At 40.5% G+C, this 22,591-nt stretch overlaps 1 protein-coding gene across 1 annotated transcript in view; it reads left to right on the forward strand.

Annotated features, from left to right (window-relative positions):
• The window catches only part of TRPM6 (transient receptor potential cation channel subfamily M member 6), a 140,926-nt gene that overhangs the window by 40,746 nt on the left and 77,589 nt on the right, over nucleotides 1-22,591 (forward strand). Inside the window, exons 12-17 of the mRNA XM_056118745.1 lie at nucleotides 858-911; nucleotides 3,784-3,924; nucleotides 7,587-7,721; nucleotides 10,329-10,609; nucleotides 13,027-13,255; nucleotides 16,305-16,457. Coding sequence (XP_055974720.1) covers nucleotides 858-911; nucleotides 3,784-3,924; nucleotides 7,587-7,721; nucleotides 10,329-10,609; nucleotides 13,027-13,255; nucleotides 16,305-16,457 — 993 coding nt within the window. The remainder of the gene's footprint in view (nucleotides 1-857; nucleotides 912-3,783; nucleotides 3,925-7,586; nucleotides 7,722-10,328; nucleotides 10,610-13,026; nucleotides 13,256-16,304; nucleotides 16,458-22,591) is intronic.

Here is a 22,591-nt window from a genome sequence, read left to right on the forward strand (position 1 = left end):
GGTTGGCTGTGTGCAGGGCAAACGCCCTGCTGCATATGATAAAGGATAAATTACTTGAGGTTTATTACTATTTTGGAGAGGCTTTGGGCCACACCTGGCGGTGCTCACAGCCTGCTTCTGGCTTTGTGGTCAGGGATCACTCCTGCAGGACATGGGGGACCATATAGGATGCCTGGGATATAGGTCCCAGATTGCCTGTGTGCAAACCGAGCAAGTTCCTTACTCACTGAACTATCTCTCTAGCCCCTTATGACTTATTCCTAAAAAAAATTTAATTAACTTCTTACTACTACACATACATGGCCAACATGGCCGACCCGAGTTCGATTCTTCCGCCCCTCTCGGAGAGCCTGGCAAGCTACCGAGAGTATTCGATATGCCAAACACAGTAACAACAAAGTCTCCAATGGAGACGTTACTGGGCCCGCTCGAGCAAATTGACGATCAATGGGGGGGCCTACCTTTACCTTTACTACACATGTACATCTTATCGATAAAAAATTTAAATCTAAAATTATCTTAATTTTTTTATTATTAATTTTTTCATTCAATCCCTGTAAATTACAGTTATTCATGATTATGTTTCAGATGCACAATGTTCCAACACTAATTCCTTCACCAGTGTCTACTTACCTCCACCAATGTCCTCAGTTTCCTTCCCATAAAACTACGTTTTGTTGGGAAACACCTTCTTTAGAATTAATATGGTTTAAGCTTCATTCTGAAGAGGTTGAAGAAATTTTCAGCGTTCTGACCATTCTGATCATGCAATTTTGAAATAAAATTTCTCCTCCTAGTGAGAATAAACAATTAATTGCAACTCAAATAAATAATTCTTCTTTTCTTCTTTGTCACAGAAACAAGGGCCTTCTAATATGCTCTTGCATCATCTTATTCGAGATGTAAAACAGGTAACCTCATTTTGAAGGTATCAAATTTCCTTTGTGTGTTCCTTTAGCTTTGTGATGGACATGTTGCCAGATTTTCTTTAGTAAAGTGTAGATTTGTGTTTTCTAGTGGATTACTTCTTGTCTGTACTCTAAGCAGTTTCCTCACTCAGCCATACTCATATTTATTTTATATTTTAAAATCTTTGAAGTGGCATTGACTTATACTTATTTTCTCTTATAAAGAGACACAAACACACTGAACTTCTATGAATTCTAGTAATGAGGCTTCATTTCCTCTTGAAACAAAAGTATTATCAGTGGTAAAAACACTACAAGCCAGGCAATATCTTGGTTCTGTCGTATTTGATAGGAAACCAAAATAGACTTATTGTTCTTTATGTTTTGCAATTTTGAAATGGTGACTTGGGGGACTCTTATCAGTTCTTTTTTGAGTCTAAACACTGTTCAAGGACCCCAGGGTGCATTCCGCTCTTCTGTACCTTGATATTCTACTATTAGTGCTCTCTCACTGAACTCTGAGCTAAATCAAAATTAACAGAAGGTCATCTGATCCCTCATGATTTACAGAAATTTTAAAACTGGAATTTTATGCCTTAATTCCCTATTCATTACTAAGAACTTTTACTGATAGTTAAAAATTGGCATGAAAAATTTTCATCATGGTTAAAATCCATCCATAGTACATCTATCTATCTATCTATCTATCTATCTATCTATCTATCTATCTATCATCTATTTATCTATCTATTTAAACACTGTGGTCTATGAAGTTGCTCATAATACAGTTGTTTGGGCATTCAATGTTTCAGCCTCAATCCCACCACCAGTGTGACCTTTCCTCCACCACTGCTCCTAGTTCTCCACCCACCCCCAAAGTCTGCCCCTTTCACAGGGAAAAAAATAATTTATTATATCCACAGCACATTAAAAAAAACTTTAAACTCACTTTTTCTGTCATTGCATATCTTGAAGAGATTATGGACTTTCTGGTTATAATGATTTGCTGGGTGAGTCAGAGTGAAAGGTCTGTGGAGGAAAGCATTTGCTTGGTAAATTAGTAGTAAATATACATGCCCATGCTGATGTAAACTAAGTATGAATTTATTTGTGGTACATCAAAATGATTTTCCTTACAGTATTTCCTTAAATTCTGGTTGCTACAGTAAATTGGAGAGAAAGGGATGAATCAGGTTAAATATGCTTCTAAATAGCAGCAAACAAGCACTTTACTTTTGGCGATCCTTAGAAAAAGAAAATTCTTACTATGGAAAGAGAAATTAAGTCATTTACATTTATTTATATTTAAACTTGTTTTTACTCCAATATTTGTAAGCATTATATATTATATATGATGTGTTTAATTTAATTTAATTTAATTTTTTTTTCTTTTTGGGTCACACCCAGCCGATGCTCAGGGGTTGCTCCTGGCTCTGCAATGAGGAATCACTCCTGGCAGTGCTTGGGGGACCATATGGGATGCTGGGAATCGAACCCAGGTCGGCCGCATGCAAGGCCAACGTCCTACCCACTGTGCTATTGCTCCAGCTGGATATATGATATGTTTAATTTTAAAGGTTTAATTCAGGGGCCGGAACAATAGAACAGCTGGTAGAGAATTTGCCTTGCATGCAGCCCTAGGGTTCGATCCCTAGCATACCACATGGTCCTCCGAGCCTGCCAGACATGATCCCTCAGAATAGAGCCTATAATAAGGCCTGAGCACCACTGGCTGTGACTCCAAAACAAAAAGCAAAACAAAATTTTTAAAAAAGCTTTAATTTAGTACTCTGTGTACTGTTAAAAAATGTACTATGTATCTGGTAGAGATAGTACAGTGGGGAAGATGTTTGCCTTGCACATGGCCTACCTGGTTTCAATTCCTGCCATCACATATGATCCACCAGGCACTGCCAGGAGTAATTCCTAAGTGCAGAGCCAGAAGCAACCCTTGAATATCGCTGGCTGTGCATTTACTCCAAAAAAAAAAGTACCACAAATTTGCAAGTCCAGTTACAAAGTGGTAGTAAGGAGGGCTTTTGGAGGTCAAAACAGTTTTTGTTTAGACTAAGATCATGTACTTGAAGATCTGCACTCCACCTTTTACCACCATAACATTTGTCTTGGCAATAGTTATAGTTTGAGATCTCACTTGCTTTTGTCATTCCAATCCCTTTATTTATGTTTGCTGTCCTTTCCTCCCACATTCTTGTTTTGTGCATGATACAGTCCACACAGTGTTATAGACAGATCATTTCATTTCACTTCACTTCATTGAAGCTCAGAATTTAATCCTACATAACTAGGCATCACATATTTTTAGTATAGTCTTCAAACGATCTTACTTCTTTGTAGTGCGTATGTCATTCCATTGAAAGCTATAATTTGGGCTATATTTAATATGTATAACTATAAAGTGTTTATAGATAAGGGAGAAAAAATAATTAATGAGCATTTGATACTCCTAAAATTAAAAGCATTAAGGTAAAGTATCTTTTTTTTTTTTCCTTTATGGGTCACACCCGACAATGCCTAGGAGTTACTCCTGGCTTTGCACTCAGGAATTAGTCCTGGCAATGCTCGGGGGACCATATGGGATGCTGGAAATAAAATCCAGGTCAGCTGTGTGCAAGGCAAATGTCCTACCCACTGTACTATTGCTCCAGCCCCAAAGTATCTTTTTCTATCTGATCTAATATGTTATATCAGTAATTGGTCATAGATGATTGAAATATAGATGATTTAATAGATGACTGAAAAATCTGAACCTATCTCTTTGCATTTGATTCTGTTAGATTTTAATGTCATGGTAAAACAGAGAAAGAGAACTATAGCTTACATGGCAGCTATAACTTATTCTATATTTTCGTTTCAGCATGCACTTCTCTCAGGCTACAGAATAACCTTAATTGACATTGGACTGGTAATAGAATATCTCATTGGTGGAGCATATCGTAGCAGCTACACTAGAAAAAATTTCAGAATCCTCTACAACAACCTCTACAGAAAACACAAGGTAGGCTAATTGAAAAGTACCCTAGTAACATTAATGATAAATAGAAGTACACTTTTACAAATGGCTTGAGAAATTTAGATATGAATGGTTTCTAAAATGATTGTTCAACATATAGATACTTATTGAGAATTTGCCACAGATCTCTATGCTAAATGCTAGCATATTAACCTGGGGTAGGTGTAAAGACTTGAGATTTACAACATTTTAAAGGAAATAGATTTTTGAATAACTAGCCAAAATACAAGCCGAATGGATACAATACACACTAAATTGATATTGGAGTAGTTAATTGACAAAAGCCAAATGAAGAGATGATCCATTCTTTTATTTTTTTATGAAAATATGAAAATAAAACAACTATTTTTTTTTTTACTTTTTGGGTCACACCCAGCAATGCTCAGGGGTTACCCCTGGCTCATGCACTCAGGAATTGCTCCTGGCAGTGCTCAGGGGACCCTATGGGGTGCTGGGAATCGAACCTGTGTCGGCCATGTTGGCTGCGTGCAAGGCAAATGCCCTACCCGCCGTGCTATCGCTCCAGCCCCTAAAACAACTTTTTAGGATTAGGTTTATTTACTCATAGTCCGTATGTGGTCTGAAATGGCAAACTGTGACCAGAGGTGATGTCTATAGGATGCATTTCATGAACTGTGTTATTAAACACTGTAGATTGGGCTTTTTTTGTTGCTGTTGAAAAGAGGAACATGAAAAACAGCATACTGGAGTATGGTTTTTACAGGGACACAAAGACCTTTGTTGTTGCAGAAGTGACAAAAAATTCTGAGAGACGAGAGCTTGTGTTATGACTCTATGGGAAGTCTAAAATATAAGGCCATGTTGACATTTATCTGTAAAGAATCAGGTGAACTGAATACTCAGATTGGCCTGGGAGACGAAAAAGCAAAATAAAACAAAAAAGCGCAATCTCACATAGACAATATTATTATTAGTTTTTTTCTTTTTTGGAGAGAGGTTTTGGGGTCACACCCTGTGATGCTCTAAGGACCATATGGGATACTGGGAATTGAATCCTGGTTGGCCGTATGCAAGGCAAACTTCCTACTGTCCTATTGCTCTGGCCTCAGGGATGATGTTCCTTATTGAGATATTGAAGGCATAGGATTACTCCTGAAGTCTCAGTTTGATCCATTCTTGTGAGGTTACCAGTGGCAGGTGTAAAATCTCCTGTGACCTTACTGAAGGGTCGTGTGGGCAGCTTTCATTGGTGCAAACATGTATGTAATTATCTAACTTTTCTTTAAGAAAAATTTTGGGTCATGCCTTGTGGTGCTTGGGGCTACACCTGGTTCAGTGCTCCAGAGTCACTCTTGGGTGATGCTGGGGGTCCCATGAGGTGCTTGGGAGGGAATGTAGAGTTCCTGCATGAAAAATATATTCTCAGCCCACTGAATTATCTCCACAGTTCCCCTAATTTCCTCTTTCTTCGAGTGTCTTCTAGTAGCACTGCACTGTCCTCCCGTTGCTCATTGATTTGCTTGAGTGGGCAACAGTCACATCTCACAACAAATTGTGAAACTTGTTGTTACTGTTTTTGGCATATTGAATACGTCACAGGGAGCTTGCCAGGCTTTGCCATGAAGGCAAGATACTCTCAGTAGCTTTCCAGACTCTCCAAGAGGGGCGGAGGAATCGAACCTGAGTCGGCTGACCACATACAATATAAAACATTTTCCCTTGTTTTAATTTGCATCCAATCTTAAGGTATTTCTTGATCTTTCTTAACTGGATTTCATAGAAATGAAGTTTGTCAGAACCACTACTGGCAAAATCTTTTATTATAAAATCTCAAGTCAGGGCTGGAGCGATAGCACAGCTGGCAGGGCGTTTGCCTTGCATGCAGCTGACCCGGGTTCGATTCCTGGTATCCCATATGGTCCCCAGAGCACCTCCAGGAGTAGTTCCCGAGTGCACAAGTCAGGAGTAATCCCTGTGCATCACCAGGTGTGACCTGAAAAGCAAACAAAACAAAACAAAAAAACCTTAAGTCTCTACACTACATGCTTCACCCTTTCCTTTCTTATATCCCAACCTATTGTTTCATTTAAAAATTATGAAGGGAAAGAATGCCTTCAGCATGATTCACTGAGAATGGGGAAAGGAGGAAAGCCTATCTTCTGTCCACCATCCATTTTTTTTAGCAAATTACAATTAGAAAACTGTATTTCATGCAATATCATAAACCAATCATATTGCCATCTACTGGGCCACGGTAAATATGAAGACCCTTTAATGTGACTTATGTGGTGTGAGCCTGGAGTGAGTGGGGATGGGTTTTCCAGAAATTCAAGAAGGAGCCTTTCAAAACACAATTTGCAGTTTCATAGCAAATTGGATATCGTGTGGGAGACTGATATCTATGCCTAAATTATAGTTTTAGAAATTGTGTTATCTTGGGGTTGGAGCAATAGTAGTAGGGTAGAGTGCTTGCCTTGCATGAGGCTGACCTGGGGTTTAATCTCCAGCATCCCATATCCCTGAGTGATCCCTGAGTGCAGAGCCTGGAATAACCCCTGAACACTGCTGAGTGTGACCCCCAAGCAAAAGCAATAATGGAAGAAACAAATTGTGTCACTTGAATGAGAAATTTAATCTATGTGCTTGTATTTTCATCTATAAATTGGGAATGCTAATACCTGTTTCATAAATTTATCAAAAGGATTGAGTGAACTAATATCCCCAAACCCCACATTCCTGGTATATGGAGGGCTTTATAGTAACTTAATCATAACAATTAGAAGGTTACTAGTGAAACCACTAATTGTATACCCAATACTATTGATAGTAGTTTGTGTATTATCTTTGAATTATATTTTATCTTATGGTATTATCTTAAAATTATATTTTAACCCCATCACTTCTATGTCTAATTTATACTTATAAGATAAATTGGAGAAAGAACAAGTGACAGGGGCACTTGCTTTTTATGCAGCTGACCCCTGCAGGTTGGAACCCTGACACTGCCGTGAGTGATCTCTGAGCTGAGAGGCAGGAATAAGCCCTGAGCACTGCCGGATGTGGCCCCAAAACCAAACAAAGAACCCCACGAACTGAAAATAGCATTAGTTCAAAGTCTCTTGCTCATAGTGTAAAGTTTTATGTCAGTCATTTTAAGAATACTTCTGTTTTTCTTTCTCAATGACGAAAGCTTCAAACTGTTAAGTTTAGAATTTTGTTGTTACTGGACCTCTCCCCAGGAATTCCAGTGAAAATATTATATAAGACCTGGAAAAATTCCATAACTTTCTAATTTAATGTTAACCTTGGAGTTGTTTGTGAATGGGACTTTTTCCTTATCGGGACTGTGAATCTTTATTGCCTCTTCTGAATTCGTTCCAGGTATAGCACATACATCGGTCCTAATGGAATTTCCACGTAGGGAAGGAATGCAGATATATACTAGGGAATGAACAACCTGTTCTCTGCAATTTCAGGAAATAACAATGTGCTTAATCATAAGAAGGAGCTCGTGAGAGCTCTAATTGGGTGAATGATTGCTAGGGTATATTCTAATCATGGACGAAAGAGCAGATAGTAGGCAGAATCCAACATGATTTGGTTTCCTTATTATCTGGAAATCATAGTTGCAATGACTTTATTCTTACTTTTCCTTTTTTGTCTTTAAAAATAAAATAACGTGGCAGCGAGTGACCAGCATTGCACACAGCCTTTCTCAACACCCCCTTCACTGGAGACGCACTTCCGGGAATAGAACTGAGACCTCAGAAAGCACGATGCACTCCCAGTTCATTAGGACGGCCCAGCCTTACAAAATCAAGGTACTGTGTACTTATTTTCAGATTTAAAAGAAAATTGTCTGGCAAAAAATAAAACTGTTCTTGAGATAACTTGGAGAAAAAGCAAGTGTTTTTTTTTTTTCTGTTTAAGTAGGACGAAGTGAGATTCCAAAGGGATCATGAACAGACAGTGCCAGTCCAAAGCATACCACAGCTGTCTCTGGCAGAGCACTGGCAAGGAAGTGATTACTGGGTTTCATTCTTGGTCTTGATTCTACCATGTTTATATAGTGACTCAGAAAGTCAGCTCCTGAGATTGTACTAGGAAAATAGTCCTCACTCAATTCTATGCCTTCGTCCAACTTTCCCTAAGGTTAATTGGTGTGACTTCTTCCTTCTCTTCTATTTTTCTTTCAGTTTGCTCTTTTGCATCTTAATATTTTCTCTGTGAGATTACTTGCCATTGAGTTAGTCTGTTGTTCCTATATTTCATTGATAAGGAAGTTTTGTGTGTGTGTGCACACAACTCTTATCCCCTCACTATTTGTATTACTTGTATTAAAATCCCACTTTCCTATGGGGATGAATGCTTTAGATTGGAGCCAGAGCAATAGTATAGCAGGTAGGATATTTGTCTTGCATGCAGCCAACCCAGGCTTGATCTTCAGCATCCCATTTGGTCCCTTGATCACTGTCAGGAGTAATTCCTGAGTGGTGAGCCAGAATTAATCCCTAAGCATTGCCAGGTATGACCCCTGAACCAAAAAAAAAAAAATACAAAAAAAAGCTTTTGCTTAAGAATTTACATATATGGGCTGAAAGAGATTTGCTTTCCAGAGCTCCTAGATTAAAAGTATATTTTACATAATTACCACTAGTCATACCAATGAACACAAACCTTCATTTTACATAAAAGATTTATTTTTGTGATTTTTCCTATGATACCTTTTAATTAAATAATAATTGTTAATATCACCACGTGGCAGGTATTAATGTCAGATGCTTGGTCAGATTTAGGAAACATGAGTTGAGGAAGATATGGTAGACTCGAAAATGTTTCATTTTCTTAAAAATTATAATGATAGGGACTGGATAGAAGGACAGGCTTAAGACACTTGTTTTGCATGCTACTGAACTCATTTTTTTTTTCTATCTCTGGCACCATATATAGTCTCCTAAGCATCATTAGGAGTTGTCTGTGAGCACCGAGCTAGGATGATCCCTGAGCATTGACAGGTATAACTTCCACCCCTGCCACAAAGTTCTAACTATGACACAGTATGATGAGCACTGATACAGACATGCATAAGGTTATATACAAGAATCATGGACATTTAGAAGGTGGCTTTGAGATGAACTCTAAAGGATGAGTTTACCCGGAGAGTGAAATTTCATTGTTACCTATTATGACCACTGTAGTAATATAATCAGAATCAAGGAAAGGAACATTGGAAAACTCCTCATTGGATACATGTTGACAACACAAGTTACCTTTTCTTTTTCTTTTTAACACAAAAGGATAATCTTATTTATTTTCCCCCTCTTTTCTTTTCTTCTTGTAGTTGTGATGACCGGGGTGGCACACGTGGTTTGTGTTATGCCAGAGACCACGCACTGTTGTTGTAGCACCAGGGATGAGGGAAAAATGTCATAAATGGCAGTGCCACCAGAATTGAACTCAGCAGGTGGTCTGGTGATGGGCTTGAACTCTTAGCCATATGCCTGCAGGATAGGTTGTCCTACCACTCAGCCACATCTGGAAGCCTGCTTAATAACATATTTATTTATGTATTGATTTGTGAGGGTCGGGTCACACCTGTTACTGTGTTGGGGAGCCACTGGTGCTATACCCAGTAATGCACAGAAAACTGAGCTGGGCTAAGTATCACATCCAGGGTATCAACTTGCAGACATATGCTTCACTTCATGCACTACGTCAGAGCCACCCAGTAGTTACATTTTTCTGATGGTATGATCCATTTGCAAGGTGAGTAAGGTGAGGATAGAGGGTTTCTTAGTTCTCTCTTTTTTTGTTTTTTCGCTTTTTGGGTCACACCTGGCGATGCCTAGGAGTTACTCCTGGCTTTGCACTCAGGAATTACTCCTGGCGGTGCTTGGGGGACCATATGGGATGCTGGGAATCGAACCCGGGTTGGCCGCCTGCAAGGCAAACACCCTATCTGCTGTACTATTGCTCCAGTTCCTCTTACTTAACTTTTTTTGCTAAGTATTTTTTAAAATTTATTTGTTGAATCACCGTGAGAACAGTAACAAAGCCCTTCAGTTCAAGTCTTGGTCGGTCATACAATGATCAAACACCCATCCCTTCACCCTTACTTCACTTTTATCCAGTAGAAATCTTAAGTCATCTTCTTGGGAAATTAAAAGTTATCATGTCACTAAAGGGTCTCTTCTAAAGCTCAATGCTTTAGATTGTGTTCAGAGAACTTAAGGTTTCCTCGTCTATAGCCTAGAGTCCACAGATTGATTAGAGGCAATCCCAGTTGACTATAAAAGGCTGGTAGCTTGATTTCTGGTTTTCTTTCATTATCATTTGCCTATCTCTGCAGGTAGTGATTCTATACCTCAATTTTCTCATTGTGTATCCGAGTATTTGAAACCCTCTGTTCCTATTTTGTTTCCTAATAGGAAAAGTCTGGAACCCTTCATAAGTCAAAGAAGAAGTCAAAAGAAGAACACAGTGTAGCTGATGACCTTGAGTCAACTAGTTTCATTTACCCTTACAATGACCTGCTGGTCTGGGCAGTGCTGATGAAAAGGCAGAAGATGGCCATGTTCTTTTGGCAGCACGGAGAGGAGGCCACGGCTAAGGCGGTGATAGCTTGTATACTGTACAGAGCCATGGCCCACGAGGCTAAGGAGAGCAGCATGGTGGATGATGCCTCTGAAGAGCTGAAAAGTTACTCCAAGTAGGAGTTCTCGCTTCACTTCACACTAAATGTCAACAGTTCAGTCCCTCCACATGTTTATCCCTCTCACTTTTTTAAAATTATTATTTTTTTTATTAGTGAAACACCATGAGGTATAGTTATAGACTTACAAATTTTTGTGCTTGGGTTTCAGTTATACAGTGATCGAAGACCCATCCCTCCACCAGTGCCCATTTTCCACCACCATGGATCCCAGTATCCTTCCCATCCCCATCCCCCCCATCCCACCCTGCCTCTGTGGCAGGGCATTCCCCTCTGTTCTATCTCTCCTTTTGGGTGTTGTTGTTTGAAAAAGAGGCATTGAGTGGCAATCATGTTTGGTCTATAGTCTACTTTCAGCATGCATCTCCCATCCTGGGAGGATCCTCCCAACACCCTTTATTTGGTGCTCCCTTCTCTATGTGAGCTGCCTTTTCCCCTAGCACATGTGGCTGGCCTCCAAGTTATGGAGCAAAATTCCTGGTACTAATCTCGGCCACTCCTGGGTATTTTAAAGAACTTTATGGAATAGGAGGAAGGGAGACAGCCCAAAGGCTAGTAAATGCTAGTCTAGTTGCTTACAAGTTGGGCAAAAAAGTGGACCAGGTTATAGAACTTTAGTTTCCTAACTGTAAAATGTTCAATGAATAATTTCAGAAGTTCCTTCCTGCATTCAAACTCTTTGATTCTAAGCTATCCTAAAATGTGTGCTTTACTTTATGTATATCATGGGTAAGAGAATAAATTAATATATTAAGAAATCAGACTTTTTTGGGGGGGTGGGGCACACCTGGCGATGCTCAGGGGATAACCTTGGAGTATCTCTGGGTCTGACTTTTTTAAAAAATTTATTTAAATATTTTTTTCCTCATTCTCTTCCTCCCTCCTCCCCCTCCTCCTCCTCCTCCTTCTACTCTTCCTCTTTCTCCTCTTTCTGCTCCTCCTCCTCCTCCTCGTCCTCCTTTCTATCTCTCCTTTTGGGCATTATGGTTTGCAATGTTGATACTGAAAGGTTATCAAGAATATTCCTTTACATACTTTTAACACTCAAATCTTGTCCAACGTGATCATTCCCCACTATTATTGTCATACTGGCTTCTTTTCTATCTTACCTTCCTCTGCCCTCCCCTTTCCCACATTTGTGGTTAGTTCCAACCATTGTGGGTTTGACTTTTAAAATCATCTCTAGATTTCGTAAAAATTTTAAAAAGTTTCACTTTGAATTATATTTTCTGTGAAAAAAAGTTGGTATTAATCTTGCCACTTGGAGTCTTCAACCAAGGTCTCAGTAACTAGTTACACAAAGTGGAGAGGCTTTTTCTTATGAATGGCTTTTGGTGTAAACTGAATTCTGTAGCAGCTGCAGCGTCAACCTCATCGTTGTGTTCCAGGCCAGCTGGTGTTGGTAGTGATAATCCATCTTCTGAGAAGTAGTTAGTTCCATTAAAATTGGTTTTCTAAGGGATGCAGGAAGGGACCTTGGGATAGTAGTGGAGGAGTCCTACCATTGTGGTGGTGGACATGGTGTAGCAGCACTGTAAAATAAAACAATAATGTTGGTACAATCATAGAAATAGCACTGTACCACTGTCCTCCCATTGTTCATCAATTTGCTCGAGTGGGCACCAGTAACGTTTATATTGTGAGACTTGTTCTTACTGTTTTTGGCATATTGAATATGCTACAGGGAGTTTGCCAGGCTCTGCTGTGTGGATGGGATACTTTCGGTAGCTTGCCAGGCCCTACGAGAGGGACAGAGGAATCAAACCCAGGCTGGCTGCATGCAAGGCAAATGCCCTACCTGCTGTGCTATCACTCCAGCCCAATCATAGAAATAAATACCAATTTTTTTTTTGCCACCTGGGATTTTGTGCAAGGCAAACATCCTACCTGCCATGCTATTGCTCCAGCCCAATCATAGAAATAAATACCTTTTTTTTTTTGCCACCTGGGATTTTTTTTTAAATTGCTCTTCACTCTTTTGATTTTGTTTTTGAAATCTTAAATCAAAATGATAAAAGAATTGATTGACTTGTGCTCCAGCAAAATGATTTCTCCTTCAACTTCGATTGTCACAGTAAGTTGAAGAAAATGAGTTGAAATAGGCTAAGGGTGCTTTGAAATATAAGCAAATGAGCACTTTATTGTTTTTAATTTTTAAAATTTTTATTAGTGAGACACCATGAGGTACAGTAGTTGTAGATTTACAAATTTTTGTGCTTGGGTTTCAATTATATAATGATCAAATACCCATCCCTCCACCAGTGCCCATTTCCCACCACCACGGATCCCAGTATCCCTCTCCCCCCCCCCCCCATGCCCCTTAAACAAATATGGGAGAAGAAATTCAGTTATTTGCCGATGTTTTGGGCTCTCTCCTGCATTTGCATTAGTCATCCACAGTCGTGTCGTTCTAGGCAGTTTGGTCAGCTTGCGCTGGATGTGTTGGAGAAGGCATTCAAGCAGAACGAGAGAATGGCCATGAAGCTGTTGACCTATGAACTTAAGAACTGGAGCAATTCGACCTGTTTGAAACTGGCTGTGTCAGGAGGATTGCGGCCGTTTGTCTCTCATACCTGTACGCAGATGCTTCTGACAGACATGTGGATGGGCTGCCTGAAAATGAGGAAGGACTCTTGGTTAAAGGTAAATGTGTGCTTTACACTATCACATTAGCTAACTCCAAAGATTTGCATTCTCTCTCTCTCTCTCTCTCTCTCTCTCTCTCTCTCTCTCTCACTCTTGTGTGTGTGTGTGTATGTTTACCACACTTCACACTTGGCTCTGTGCAGGGTCACTTGATATGAAGTACTGAGGGAAGCTCCTGACAATGCTTGAGGTCCAATGCAACTAGAACCCTGGGTTCCTGCATGACATGCAACACGTGCCCTCCTATCCTTGGATCCATCTCCTGGACCCAGAATACACATTCTTTTCTTGTGGGGGAGTATGTCGGGGTGTCACACCCAGCAGTGTTCAGGGCTTAGTCCTGGCTCTGTACTCAAGGATCACTACTGGTAGCACCTGGGGTACCATATGGATTTCTGGGGATCAAACCCAGGTCAACAGCATGCAATGCAAGTACCCTCTGTACTTTCTCTTCCACCCCCAAAATATGCATCTTTGAGCTCATTATTATTTTGTCTTTAGAAAAACTACAAAAAAAGTGTTTGATTCTTCTAAATGAGCCAGAATCTTCTTTGTAGAGCTTGTAACTACTGCTTTATCACTCATTACTCCAGTATCATTTAAAAAAATGGGAATGACTGTACATGCCCTTTCCATCACAAGGTGTACTCATGTGAAAGTACCTAGAAATGAAAGGAGTATACACATATAATTCAAGATTTCTTTATCAGTCATAAGTTGATAACGTCATTTCAATTGCTGTTGTATCTGTTAATTATTATAGAAGTAAATGAGGCATTTTAGAGAATTCTCCTCAACTTAAGGATGCAAATAAAGGGACTGGAGGGATACTACAAAGGTTAAGGCCCATAACCTTCCTCACAATCGATCATGGTTGGATCACCAGCAGGGCATATGTTCCCCAGGGCATAGAACCAGGAGTAACCCCTGAGGACTCCTGGGTGTGACGCCCAAATTTTCTTTTTGGTTTTTGGGCCACATCCGGCAGTGCTCAGGTGTTGCTCCTGGCACTACATTCAGAAATCATCCCTGGTGATGCTCGGGGGACCATATGGGATGCTGGGGATTAAACATGGGTTGGCCACAGGCAAAGAAACTGATCCAGCTTCCAAACAAGCAATTTCTCTTGCTTGATTTTTTTTCGTTGTACTGTCAAGGAGTAAATGATGGAACTGTTGGAATTTTTTTTTCTGGAAGCAGGGCAGCACACCCAGCAGTGCTCAGAGCTTACTCCTGCCTCTGCACTCAGGGATCACTCCTAGTTGGACTCAGGGGACATAGGGGATTCCCGGGATCAAATCTGGATCTGCTGTATACAAGGCCAGTGCTGTACATTCTGTACTAATACATCAGTTACTGGATGTGAGTTTTGGGGGAAAAACTGCAGATGTTTGTAGGAGGCCCTGATTAGACTATTTCAGAGTTGATAAATATTGGAAGGAGAAAGTTTATGAGGAAGGAAAAACTCATTTAACTGTCTTAGGGAATAGGTCCAGTCTATCCCTTGAAAATGAGATATTGATGTCATTAAATACCATTACACAAGTCAGTTGTTCTGCAGTGCACAGTGGTAAAACAAAGCAGTTTCTCTGGAAGTTAATCAGAAATGACTTGGTGTAATAATGCACTTGCTAACTATGTTTCCACACCCAGATGATTGCATGTCTTTGGGTTTCTGTATCTGAGTCAAAAACAAATACACATACAAATATTTTCATCTCAGAACTGGGCAAACTCCAGAGAACTTTCACAGGTGATGAAACTTTAGTGCAAAACAATAGAAGGTCATCTGGGCATGAAAGGGGAGGCGCTGGCAAGCAGAAACATGACTTCTGTTTATTTAATCATGAGTGATATACAGTCAGGGTTAATCTTTTATTCTTTTAAAGGGACCACAGCCAACAGCAGATGGGGGGCACAGCAGAACACTCCTGGTAGAGCAAGGTCTGTGTATGCAGCATCTGGCCCAGCGCTGCTTGGGGTTATGTGATGCTGGCATTCAAACCCAGAGCCTTGACATATTGCGATCTTTCCTTGGCCCCATTATTTTTGATTTCTGAATGCCAGAATACTGTAGCACTGTAGCACTGTCGTCCCATTGTTCATTGATTTGCTCGAGTGGGCACCAGTAATGTCTCCAATGTGAGACTTGTTACTGTTTTTGGCATATCGAATACATCACGGGTAGCTTGCCAGGCTTTGCCTTGCGGGTAGGATACTCTTCGTAGCTTGCCAGGCTCTCCGAGAGGGGTGGAGGAATCAAATCTGGGTCATCCCGGGTCAGTTGTGTGCAAGGCAAATGCCCTACCTGCTGTGCTATCGCTCCAGCCCGCCAGAATACTAACTATGTATAATTGAACTATTTTCAGTTCAACGCGGTTGTGTTTAGTAAGTTGGTGTTCTCAACGTTCGAAAGCATTTTACATTTTATTCAAGAACTGTGACTTACAAAGTTGGGAGAGCTGAGTTGGTGTTCTCAATGTTCGAAAGCATTTTACATTTTATTCAAGAACTGTGACTTACAAAGTTGGGAGAGCTGAGTTTTAGACATATAATGTTCTAGCACCATTCCCACCACCAGTGTCAACTTCCCTCCACCAGGGGTTCCCAAGTGCCCTTACCTCCTGTTACCTTCTCAGGTCCATTTTCAGTCTTGGTGGTTGTAGTTTAGAGCTCATGTTGTCCGTGTTGTTGACTGTGGTTTGGTTATATGACTATATCACTCTCCCACATTACTGATGTACCCGAGGTCCTTAACCCCCACTCCCTCATTACTTCTCTTCCTCATCTTCTTCCTTTCCCCCTTTGTTTATTTTCTTTCTCTGGCCTTTTCCTCCCTGTACTCTGGAGTTAAAGGTGAGCAAGGTACCCCACTTTGCTACATTTCGTGCCCTCGTCCTGTTGTTCTATATCGCAGAGATAAGTAAGATCATTCTGTGATTTAGGAAAGTTTCAAATTCTATACACTAACATTTTAATTTTATTATTTGAACATTTGTGATTTATTTTTGCCCTCACTGTTTGTTCACTTTGTTTTCTTTCAAAGATCATCATAAGCATTCTTTTACCACCTGCCATTTTGACATTGGAATTCAAAAGCAAAGCGGAGATGTCCCATGTCCCTCAGGCCCAGGACTTCCAGTTTACATGGTATTACGGTGACCAGAACCCCAGCAATGCAAAAGAAAGTGCTTGTACGGTTAGTGCAATATCAGAATAAAGTGGCTGCTTATGGCATTATCTGCACACAAAATACACAAAATGGACTGAACAAATTGTCTAATAATCTGTTAAGCAAATATTTATGTTATGCTGTATTGACACAGGGTTCTGATGTTATGTGTTGTTCAAAAATGCCTCTGAATTATCAGACATAATTCTCTTTTCATACAACCTGAACTGTCTTAACAGCATGATCTTGTAGCTCACTGTATGATTAAGCAAAGACATTCTGTTTCTACAATAAAGCCAAAATTAATGACTTTTAATGTAGATAGCTGCTTAAAGTTCCTTTCTGAGTGGTACAATAAAGAGACACATTATTCTCTATAGATATAGTAAAGAATGCTTTAAAATATTTATGGAATAAAACATAAATTTTAAGAAGCACTTCTTTATGAAGATGCAGGTTTAAATTTTGCCTTGATCTGCAATATTTCTATTCACATGTCTTAGATTCTATTTATTTATTTATGGTTTTGTTTTGGGGCCACACTGATGGTGCTTGGGCTTTCATCTAACTTTCTATTAAAAAAATCACTCCTGGCAGTGCCCTTGGGACCATATGTGGCGCTAGGGATCAAATCTGGGTTGGCTGCATGCAAGGCAAAGGGCATCATCCCTGTACTATGTCCATGGCCCAAAATATTTTCATTTGCTACATCTAATAACTATGTATAATTTTACCTGAATACCCAAATGTTTACTCTTAGTAATTTGAGCTACTTCTTTTTCCTAATTATCTTCACTGCAGAATTTGCAATATGCTCTCCGTGACTGTGTATTTTGCTTCTTATATCTTAAGTTGTACCATTGCTTATCAAGTAATTTGCTGTGATGTATTTTAAGCATCTTATCTGCTCTTTAATCCTTTATTGAGGCATCTTTAGTCACTTCCCTTGTCTGATGTGCTTCTGCACTTCTGGGCTATTATACTATTTTAAAACATACATAACTAATAAGGACCAATTTGTTATAATTAGATTTTATGGCTGTCATCTGTTGTGCATCGATTTTGGTTATGGTTAATACCTCTGCCAGGTCAGTAAGATATTTGGACTATTAGGGCTATTTGAATATGAAAGTATTTCTCTCTTCCTTCCCTGTTTCCCTATATTTCTTCTTTCCATCCTTTTCTTAGCCTGTTAGATAACTTTGCAAGTAAAATATCTTTGCCATGATGAGTTTTAATCTCTATAGCTATTAATCCTTTGAAATTTGACTTCATATATATATAAATAATATAAGTACATATTATGTATATATGTATAAATATATAAAAGGTAAAGGCCCTCCCGTTGATCATCGATTTGCTCGAGCGGGCCCAGTAACGTCTCCATTGGAGACTTTGTTGTTACTGTGTTTGGCATATCGAATACTCTCGGTAGCTTGCCGGGCTCTCTTGAGAGGGGTGGAGGAATCGAACTCGGGTCGGCCATGTTGGCCGCTTGTAAGGCGAACGCCCTACCCGCTGTGCCTTGTTGGGAATCAAACATTGAACCTCATAGCATTCAAGTCAAGAGTTGTGCTTGAACACATATATCCCTGACCTAAAGGTATGTGTTTTGGTGACATAAGCTTTCTGCTATAGCAGGATGATACAATGCATTAATTGGGGGGAGGAGAGGATTGTTTTAACTAGGGATTAGTAAGTGAAGATTAGGGATTGATGACATAATCTTTGAACTGGTTTTTGAGTTGTGACTTGAGGATATGGATAGAAGTGTTGAGGATGTGAATGGAAGTGTTTTAGTTAAGTAGGGAATGAAGTATGAAATGCAAGATACATGTCAAATAAAAACAAATGGTGTGATTTTTTGGGAATGCACAAGGAAGGATTATTTGTAGGCATTGATGGAAAAGTAGAGTTTAGTTAAAATGTCCACCAGTGCACATTTTCCACCACCAACGTTCCCATTATCCCCCTTACTTCCCAGCCTTCCTCCTGCCTCTATGGCAGGCAATTTCCCCCATTCTCTCTACTTTTGGGCATTATGGTTTGCAATATAGATACTGAGAGGCTATCACGTTTGGTCCTTTATCTACTTTTAACTTTTAAGTAAAGATTCTTGTATAACCTAACAATGGATAAGGTTTTTATTCTGTAAGAGCCCGTGAGAGTATATGCCCAACATAGAAAGGTGATCTAAATATTAGGAAAAAACTACTCTGAATCAAGTATATAAGACAAAAAGATAGGATGGAAATTGGAGGAGTGTAGATTAGCATAACCATCCAAATGAGAAACACCAAGACTTTTATATAGTGCCAGTAGCAGTGAGCACACATGTTACCTGTCACTGTCACTGTCCTCCTATTGTTCATTGATTTGCCCGAGTGGACATCTATAATGTCTCACAACAAATTGTGAGACTTATTGTTATTGTTTTTGGCATATTGAATATGTCATGGGGAGCTTGCCAGGCTTTGCCGTGCGCACGAGATACTCTCGGTAGCTTGTCGGGATCTCTGAGAGGGGCGGAGAAATTGAACCGGGGTTGGCCACGTCAGCTGCTTGCAAGGCAAACGCCTTACCTGCTGTGCTATCGCTTCAAAGCCTGGCCAGCTACCTGTGATGTATTTGATATGTCAAACACGGTAACAAGTCTCACAATGTTACTGGATCCGCTCGAGCAAATCGATGAACAATAGGAGGACAGTGAACTCTGAGGCTAAGTGGGCACACATCGAAAACAAAAATTTAAGGGAAAAGGCAAGTAAAGTTTAACAATGGAAAATGTACTAAAAGAAGGTAACAAACATGGCAGAGATTAAAATAAGACCATCCTTTTCTTTTTTATTAAATCACTGTGAGAAACAATTACAAAGCTTTCGTGTTTGAGTTTTAGTTATACAGTGATCAAATACTCATCCCTCTGCCAGTGCACATTTTCCACCACCAATGTCCCCAGTAGATGAAGGACAACCATGCGAGCAAGCCGGGTTCCGAAAAGGATTCCACATGATTGACCATATCCACATGGTGATCAAGCTCATTGAGGTTTCTTGGGAGTTCAAGATGACGCTCTGTCTAACATTCATTGATATAAAAAAGGTCTTTGATTCTTTTGAGATTGAAGTGGCCATAAAAGCCCTGCCAAACAGGGTGTTCAAACTCAGTACATCAGGACCCTCTGTGAGCTGTATTAAGGATTCACCACCAGGATCTCACCATTCTACAAGGAAGTGATCATCGACGTAAAGAGAGCAGTTTGGCAGGGTGATACCATTTCACCAAAAGTCTTCAGTGCTACCCTCGAGAACATCATGCGACGACTGGAATGGGAAGGAATGGAAATGAAGATAGATGGTGGCAACTATACCACCTCTGCTTTGCTGATGACATTGTTCTAATAACACCAAACTTTAGCCAAGCGGCACAAATGATGGCCGACTTCGGCCATGAGTGTGGAAAGGTTGGACTGCAGCTGAATCTCATCAAGACAATGTTCATGAAAAATGAACTAGTCCCTGACGTTCCATTTGCTCTCAATGGAACGAACATCTCCGAATACAGCAGCTATGTGTATCTGGGTCGAGAACTCAACATGAGGAACGACTTGGCACCAGAGCTGCGCAGGAGGAAGAGAACGGCGTGGAGCTCCTTCAAGAGCATCAAAGAAGTTAAGAGGATAAAGAACCTCCAGCTCTGGCACATCTTTTCAACTCTATCATTCTTCCTGCGCTAACATACACCTCAAAGACCTGGGCCCTACGAAAACAGGATGAGAACGCTATTTGGGTCTCTCAAAGAGGAATCGAAAGAGCTATGCTTGGAGTATCATGCTTCACTCAAGCGAGAGAAGGAATCCGGAGTTCTGACCTCCGGAAGGAATCCGGAGTTCTGACCTCCGTCGACAATCAAGAATCAGGAACGCTATCTTCTTTGCCAAGTTGTTGAAAATCAGATGGGCTGGACACGTAATGCGACTTAGAGACGACCCCTGGACTAGAGCTGTTACCGATTGGATTCCACGGGACGTCACAAGGACTCATGACCGCCCGCCTATGAGATGGTCAGACTTCTTCAAGACCCTGAATCAACGGTTTGAGGCTCTTGTGCTCCAGGAGCAAGCAGATGCCATTGGGCTACACTAGCATGCAACAGGGACAAATGGAGATGTTACTGACACCCGCTCAAGCAAATCAATGATCAACGGGATGAGAAGTTATACAAGTGAATGTCCCCAGTATCTCCCCCTCCTTCCCAACCTTCCCCTTGCCTCTATGGCAGGCAATTTCACCCATTCTCTCTACTTTTGGGTATTATGGTTTGAAATATAGATATTGAGAGGCTATCATATTTGGTCCTTTATCTTCTTTCAGCACACATCTCCCATCCTGAATGATTCCTCCAACCATCAATGACTTAGGGATTCCTTCTCTATTCTAGCTGCCAAAATAAGGCCATCTTAAAGGAACTAAAAAAAGGAGCAGGATCTTAAGGAGAAAGATCAGCTTAATTTTCAACATGTTGATAAATTGCAATGAAAAAGTATTTTGTTTGTTTCATTTTTAGACCACCCCAAGTGATAATCAGGGCTTCCTCCAGGCACTGGGATAATCCATCTACATGTGTGGCCTCAAAAATCACATTTTCCTGCAATTTTATGTAGAGTTTAAGCAAAATAATCCATATTTTCTTGTTTGAAAAATTTTTGTTAATCTTGCACATCCAACTAGAAAGAGATTTTTGTGGATTGGTTGAAAAAAATTTACTAGGCTGAGAGGCATTGGAGAACATTCTTTTGTTTTTATCTTAATGTTAGTTTGTTTGTTGGGTTGATTGGTTTGGGGGCCACACCCTGTGGTGCTTGGGCGTCTACTCATGTCTTGTTGCCCTAAGTTTGCTGCTCAGGGGATCATACAGCCAGGGAATCAAACCCAGGCCTCCTGCACACAAAGCAGATTTTTCTGTGGCCTCGTAAGCCCCTTTGAAGACTAGCTTTTAAAACTTACAAAAATAAATTTTCCTTAAAAAAATTAAATTTGGTGCTCCCTTCTCTGTCTGAGCTGCCTTTTCCCCTAGCATGTGTGGTTGGCCTCCAAGCCATGGAGCAAAATTCCTGGTACTAATGTCGGCCATTCTTGGGTGTTAGTCTCCTATTTTGTTACTTTATGTTCCCCAGATGAATGCAATCTTTCTATGTTTATCCCTCTCTTTCTGACTCATTTCGCTTAACATGATACTTTCCATGTAGTACCACTTGTATGTACAAATAAAGGGTGTTGGGAGTATCCTCCCAGGATGGGAGAAGCTTGCTGAAAATAGACTATAGACCAAACATGATTGCCACTCAATGCCTCTTTTGCAAACCACAACATCCAAAAGGAGAGAGAGAACACAGGGGAATGCCCTGCCACAGAGGCAGGGTGGGATGGGGGGATGGGCGGTGGGAGGGATACTGGGATCCATGGTGGTGGGAAATGGGCACTGGTGGAGGGATGGGTATTTGATCATTGTATAATTGAAACCCAGCACAAAATTTGTAAGTCTACAACTGTACCTTGTGGTATCTCACTAATAAAAATTAAAAAATAATTAAAGCCACACAGACATCTATAACAGAAGGTGCCATGTCTTCTACTTCTTTTTTACCATCCCTAAGTTTCACTTCTCAAAAGCAACTAGAATTCAATTCTCTTCTGCTTTTTTTTTTCTCTTCGACTTTCTTTTCCTCCTCTTTTTTTTTTTTTTTAACAAGTTCAGGCTGGAGCCATAGTACACCAGGTAAAGCACTTACTTGCATGCAACTGGCCCAGGCTCAATCTCTGGCACTACCTATGGTCTCACCCAAGCCCAGCCAGGAGTGATCCCTGAGCACAGGACCAAGAGTAAGCCCTGAGAACCACTGGGTATGCAACCCCCTCCGCCAAACCCTAAAACATACAAAAGAGGAAGTAGTACTGTCATAGCACTGTCCTCCTGTTGTTCATGAATTTGCTCGAGCAGGCCCAGTAATGTCTCCATTGTGACACTTGTTACTGTGTTTGGCATATCGACTATGTCACGGGGAGCTTGCCAGGATTTGCTGTGCAGGTGAGATACTCTCGGTAGCTTGTCGGGCTCTCCGGGAGGGGTGGAGGAATTGAACCCAGGTCGGCCTGGTCGGC

Source organism: Sorex fumeus, unplaced genomic scaffold, assembly GCF_029834395.1.
Source record: "Sorex fumeus unplaced genomic scaffold, SorFum_2.1 ptg000038l, whole genome shotgun sequence".
Taxonomy (NCBI): domain Eukaryota; kingdom Metazoa; phylum Chordata; class Mammalia; order Eulipotyphla; family Soricidae; genus Sorex; species Sorex fumeus.